The 6,000-nt window shown below is 44.2% G+C and overlaps 1 protein-coding gene across 4 annotated transcripts in view; it reads right to left on the bottom strand.

The window, feature by feature from the left end:
- The window catches only part of Erap1 (endoplasmic reticulum aminopeptidase 1), a 34,273-nt gene extending 29,132 nt beyond the window's left edge, over positions 1-5,141 (bottom strand). The window contains exon 1 of one of the 4 annotated variants that reach the window (XM_028894008.2): positions 5,002-5,141. Coding sequence is in view for 3 of the 4 variants with exons in the window: in XM_028894007.2 (XP_028749840.1) it covers positions 4,455-4,617 (163 nt within the window). In the remaining variant the exon portion in view is untranslated. Of the gene's footprint in view, positions 1-4,454; positions 4,790-5,001 lie in introns of those variants that run through there. The other 3 variants (XM_028894007.2, XM_028894006.2, XM_028894005.2) reach the window with 3 other exon arrangements.
- Between the last annotated feature and the right edge of the window lie 859 nt (positions 5,142-6,000).

Below are 6,000 nucleotides of genomic sequence, written 5' to 3' on the forward strand. Positions count from 1 at the left end.
CATAGTGAGGATGTCTCAGGAAAAACAAAAAGAGTGGTGAGTGTTCCCAATAGCACAAAGAAGACAATTTTAAATGCCTAGTACTTTTGGAAGATTCTGTCTGTATCTATTAATGCCAGATAGAGGCACTCTAACATATATAACTATATATGTATGACTCTTTCTAGTTTTTGATACCTGGATCCCTACTGACAATAATTAAACTGGAAATTAGAGTGACATAATCTAATAATCAACTTTTTAAAAAACTTCCTAGGGATTTTATTGGCAAGCCAGGGTTGAAAGCTTCCACCATAATCCCTTCCAAACTCTGGCCCTACCCTTTAATAGCTTTGCTGCAGGACATTACCACAAGGCAATATTTGATGCATACTCCTCCACCACTCATTCTCCATCCTACTTTTTCTCCCTAACTCAGAGTTAAAGCTACTACTGTTGGTAGTGTATTTAGTAGCGGAACAGAAAGGGTTCCCCAGACCATCAATGTAGAGACTACAATCTGAATTCCAAAGACAACATCCAAATGAAAGGGCAACCCCAAAGGAACTGATTTGGGGTTTACTTTTCTTTCTTTCTTTTTTTTTAATCTAAAACCAATTGAAAGACATCTCCATAATATTGAAGGAACAGCACAATTTAAAGTAAAATAAAACTTAAGTGTTAATATGGTACAGAACTACTGCCCCTATATTTTCAGGCATGATGCCAAATCAGGAACAAAATGCTGGACTTCCTTGAGTGGATAGACAGAGTAAAGGTAAGTGATATCCTGCTTCTCTCTGAAGGTGTGGCCCTTGGCCCAGGACAGAAGAAAGTGGCATGAATGTGGCAGGTGCAAACAGGCAAGCACCAGGAAAGTCCCCAGCAGTCTCCAGCAGCACCGGAGGAGAGGCCAAAGCTGCAAGTGGCTTTGAGTTGACAGAAAGGCTCATGAGCAACTGGTGTGGTGAGGCCTTACACGGAAGACTGAGCACAAACCGGCTCCTAAGAGAGCTAGGGGGATACAGCTGTGCCTCAAGGCTTCAGTGCCAGGAAACCAAAATGGGGTGTGATACAGACAGCTCAAATGCCAATGCTTATCCATGAAAAGTCAGTGGGTAAATGAGGCAAACTGCCCTAAGTTCTTGGTCTTTCCTAAGACAATTATCTTTCATTTTTACCTAATCTAAGGTAAGATGTTTATAATTAGCAATAACCATTAAAAGCCACTGAATTTTGTGTTCTATCTAATTCAGTGAAGAGTTCTATCCTTGACCAGTAACATTTTAGTGAACTCAATATTTTTCATGTCTTGTTCTCTTTTCTAAAAGAACTTCCCAGAGGACTGTGTCCTTTGATCTGATATGCCACAGGTACTCACTGGATGTATGGAACTGAATCACTAAGATGTAGATTCTTCTTCTACATCACCAGACTGTAAAACATCTCTAAAGTAGTCTTCAGAGGCTCCTCTCCCTGCTAGACTGCTGAGCTAGGTAATCAGGCTCTCTATCCCCCAAAGTCTGGGAACCAAGGCTCTACCCAGGCACCCCACACCCACCTTGTAGCTGAAGTTTTTCTGTGTCCTGCCCAGCCGTTCAGGCCCAAATGAACACAGAGATGCTTATATTAATTAAAACTGCTCAGCCATTAGCTCAGGCTTTCCACTGACTAGCTCTTACATATAAACTCACCCCATTTCTGTTCATCTATATGTTGCCACATGTCCCATGGCTTTACCTGTGTGACATTACATGCTGCTGCCTGGACGGCAGGCTGGCATCTCCTTACTCAGCCTTCCATTTCCCAGCATTCCCCTCTCTGCCTGCCTTGCCTATACTTCCTGCCTGGCTACTGGCCAATCAGCATTTTATTTATTAACCAGTCAGAGCAACACATATTCACATCATACAGAACATCTTACAGCACCCACCCCAAGCCTAGTATACTGTTATCAGAATTTACCTGGGAAATTTTTCTCTTTCTGCATCTCTTTCTGGGATTCCCTCCCTCTCAACATCTTTCTCATGTCTTTCAAGGTCCAATTCAAATGAGGCAACCCTGAGAATCCTTCCTAGAATATACCAGGCACAAATAACTACTTCTTGGACCCCACCCCGCCCCCCTCCCAGTACTTTCTCTGTTCCTTTCACAGCATTTTCCTAGCCCTGCCTCTTAATGCTGGCATTGATGCACTTATGATGCATGCCTGACTGCACCAGAAACTGATGTAGAGCAATAGTGCATCTATCTTCACATTCCCACTGCACCTAAAAGTACAGCCTGAGAGTGGTTTGATAAAACTCAGTGCAATGAGAAGTATTTCACTGTTAAAATTCCTTGGCTAATCCCAAACAATCTGAGGTCATGTTCCAGTATGTTTAGCTCTTTCCTTGAAAAAATAGCTGTTCTCATCTGGTATAAATATTCATTTCAACACAGCATTTCATAGTTCCGAAAGGCCTCCTAAGACCTGGCTTTATTAAACATTCTCTAAGAGTGACACATGGGGAGAAAGCTCCCTAAAACAATTTATTCAATATATGCAACTGCTTCACTAACACTTAAAAGAACAGAAGTCAAGGAGAAATATAATAACTAAGCTCTGATAAAGCATCACCATTTTACACTTGTTGTCTTGACCTAGTAGTGTATAATCACACGCACACACACATGCACACAGTATCTAAAGTATATATAGGAAAAGGGACATTCTGGCTTTTAGTCTTTGCTTCAGCACCAACTGTATGACCTTGGTCATGTTACTTTAGTTCTGATTTCACTTTCTTTATGAGTAAAATGAGAAATATCCCCTTAGAAGATTGCTGTAAAGACCAAATCAGTTTAAATTTTTTCAGCAATGGATTACACAAACATTTATCAAGAGCCTATTTGTGGCCTTTTGCTTGGTGCTAGGGATAGCAATGTAACACAGGTCCCTGGCCTCAAAGTTTACAATGCTGGTGGTGAGAGATTAATAAGTTTATACAGATACAGGGTGAAGCTCTGGGTGTATATATATATATATATATATATATACATATATATATATATATATATATATATATACAACTCTCTCTCTCTCTCTCTCTCTCTCTCTCTCTCTCTCTTCTCTCTCTCTCCCTTCATAGGAAAAGAGAGTAAGAGTAGGTCAAATTACATTTTGGCTGGGACTATCTTAAGGATATTTTAGCTAAGCCTTGAAGAACAAAACGCAAGTTAACTAGGAACAGGGGCAGGTGCTCCCAGACAGTGGAAACAGCAGCACATTTGCAGGCAGAGGCAGTAAACAGCAGTGATTCTGACTGCCAGTGAAGGTGAGACCAAGGAGGAAGAACTGGCTCTGCAGAGGTGGCCAGAGGCAGACCACTGTACACTCCTGCAGATGTGTTCTGTACTGGAAGGAGAATACAATCCTAAACACAAAGACAAACAGTTTTTAGCTAGAAGGTCTTGGGATCCAATTCACAGATTAATAAAATCCTTCTGGTGCTATATGGAGAAATGAAAGCAGCAAGCAGGAAGGCCTGAGGGTAAGCCTGGAGAGAGTGGAGCTCTTCTGTATTTAGGATGAGCTGGAAGTTGGGATAGAAGAGAAGGCAGTTATCAAGAAAGGCTACAGTATGTCTAGAATGAACATCTGGTAGGCACTGGTGTCTTTTACTGAACTAGAGAAGACTAGTACAGTAACTTTTAAAGGGAGAAAGGATCCGGGGTTCATTTATTAAAATGTTTAACTTTGATATCTAAAGGAAACTGAAGATGAAACTTCAAGCAGACACTGTAACACAGATTACATTCTAATTTTAAGAACACTGTAAAATATTTTCCTTTTTCATATGATGAAACTGAAGAATTGTCCACTGTTAACGTGTGGCAGTCTCTATTACCTAACTTTAACCCAAGCCAGACTCAAGAGGAGTCTGCCATTTTAGAAATCTTATTTGAGCTGTCTGGTAATTCTGACTTTTCATGCTCCTCAAGGAAGTTAAAGGCCACTGTTTGCATGATTTCCCATTTGTATTAGGACAATCAATGCAAAACAAATCAACAATCAGCAACATGTGTGCTTCCTAACTTCCCCCAGTATAAGCCAAACTTTTGTAAACAGTAAAGTTAACAAGCATTGAAAATGGCTTATCACTTCTGGCAAATTATTTCAATGTGGAGTTAAATGTATGTAAATATACCAGAATTTTTCTATTAGGTCCACCTTAAAAAGCTGCCAATTTAAGGTACATTTCCAAATCTGGGCAGGAAAGAGCTGGTGGGTGGGAGCTGTGAAACTGTAGCCAATTTAAAAAAAAAAATTTAATTGTTGATCATATACGGAGCGGACAGTAATTCTGGCATTCAAAAGAAAAACGTGTTCTTTTAAAACCTGAGTTACTCAAAGAACCGTCATCAAAAGCTTAAGAAAGTGTTCTCTTGCTCCTTCCCTTCCTCTTATGAAATTAACCACTCCAGCAGCATACCTTGTGAGTGAAGCGTCCAGAAAAGGCACTCACTTTGCTTTCCATGAAGGTCAAGTTCAGCAACATGGGAGTGGGTGGGTGGGGTTCGAAGCTGGGAGTACAGGAGCCAGAGGGAAGGAACTAGCCTTCTGGACACTCCATGCTCTCCCCAGCGCCCCTTCATTCGGAACACCCTCAAGGTGCCCTTCAAGGCCTGACCCTAAAGTCCACCCCGCCCTCCCTGGTCGCCATTAGGCCTTAGGGGGATGGAGCCGCTGGCCAGCCTCCAGCAGCGAGGCGGAGCGTGGCCAGCAGCAGGCCAGCCTGACGATGACTCGAGTCGGGGAGTGCGCAGGCCTCACGGCCTTCGCTTTCCCGGACCTGCCCCGGCCGCCAGCCCTGTCCCGGCGCGGCGCTCCTAGGCGCTTTGCAGACTCCAGCTCCCGACCCACCGCGCCCTTCCTGCCCGCTGGAGCCTGAGTCCCCGCTGGTGCCAGCTAGCGAGAGCCCCGCTCAGCCCGGGCCCCGCCGTCCCAGCGCTCCACCAGGCCGAGCCAGGCCGCCTCACCTTCACCGCCGACAGCCTCACCGCCCCGACCCGACCGAAAGTGAAAGTGGAGCTGGGCAGAGGCAGCGAGGGCAGGCGCGGGTTATCCCCGACCGAGGTGCTAAAGGAGAGAAGAGCAAGCCCGGGGTGCGGCCTGGCCAGGGCTACCACAGCCTCGGGGCCCAAATTTAGGGACCCGGATTGAATGCTGGGGGGTGGGGGGGGGCTGGCAGAGCATCAGAACGCAGTGTTTTGTTTTGTTTTGTTTTCTGTGTGTCTAATGGTGTGTTTACTTTGTTTGCTAACTTCACTAACGGAGGAAACACAGCAATGTGCAAGATTGGTGCTCAGTAAGGCATTCAAACTGGCTTTGCCCGCCAAGACTGCAGGGACACCCACTGGATGGAGATGTTCATCATTTCCTCTCTGCAAGTGGCTGATAGCCTTGCCATGCCCGCCCACCCACCCCCATCCCCCAAATAAACAACCCAGAAGTAACCTGTTGTAAAATTCTGAGGGCTCCGAGGTGTGCTAGGCAGTGTAGGTACTTCAGATGCTGTTTTAGGGTGTGTATGTGTGTGTGTTTGGGGGGTGGGGGCGATGATTAGAGATGGCCTCCAGGACTTCCCTATCCCTAATAAGGAAGAGACACTGCAGCACAGAGGATTGTCTGCTTCCCTCATAATACCGCCTCGGGTTTTGTTATTGTTTTTTTCCCAAAGTTCCATAAAAGCCCAGTTTTAAACAGAAGCAATATAACACAAGTATCCAAATTCACCAAAGGCTGTGGTTGATCCCGCATTCTATTCCCTGTCCAAATACCATCCTTGCTTTTGCTTAGGCTAGATTCTCAGCTTCCTGCCCATTAAGAACTTGACTTCCAAGTCTCTGAGCAGAATTTTCAGCACTTTTTTTGAACTTGTGGCTCACTTCTGCAAAAATATGTACCAACTGGGACATTTTGTATTAGAAAATTTAGCGTCCTGTCCCAGATTTAAATAGAGAAGAAATATGGGAAGT

Source organism: Peromyscus leucopus, chromosome 15 (assembly GCF_004664715.2).
Source record: "Peromyscus leucopus breed LL Stock chromosome 15, UCI_PerLeu_2.1, whole genome shotgun sequence".
Taxonomy (NCBI): Eukaryota; Metazoa; Chordata; class Mammalia; order Rodentia; family Cricetidae; genus Peromyscus; species Peromyscus leucopus.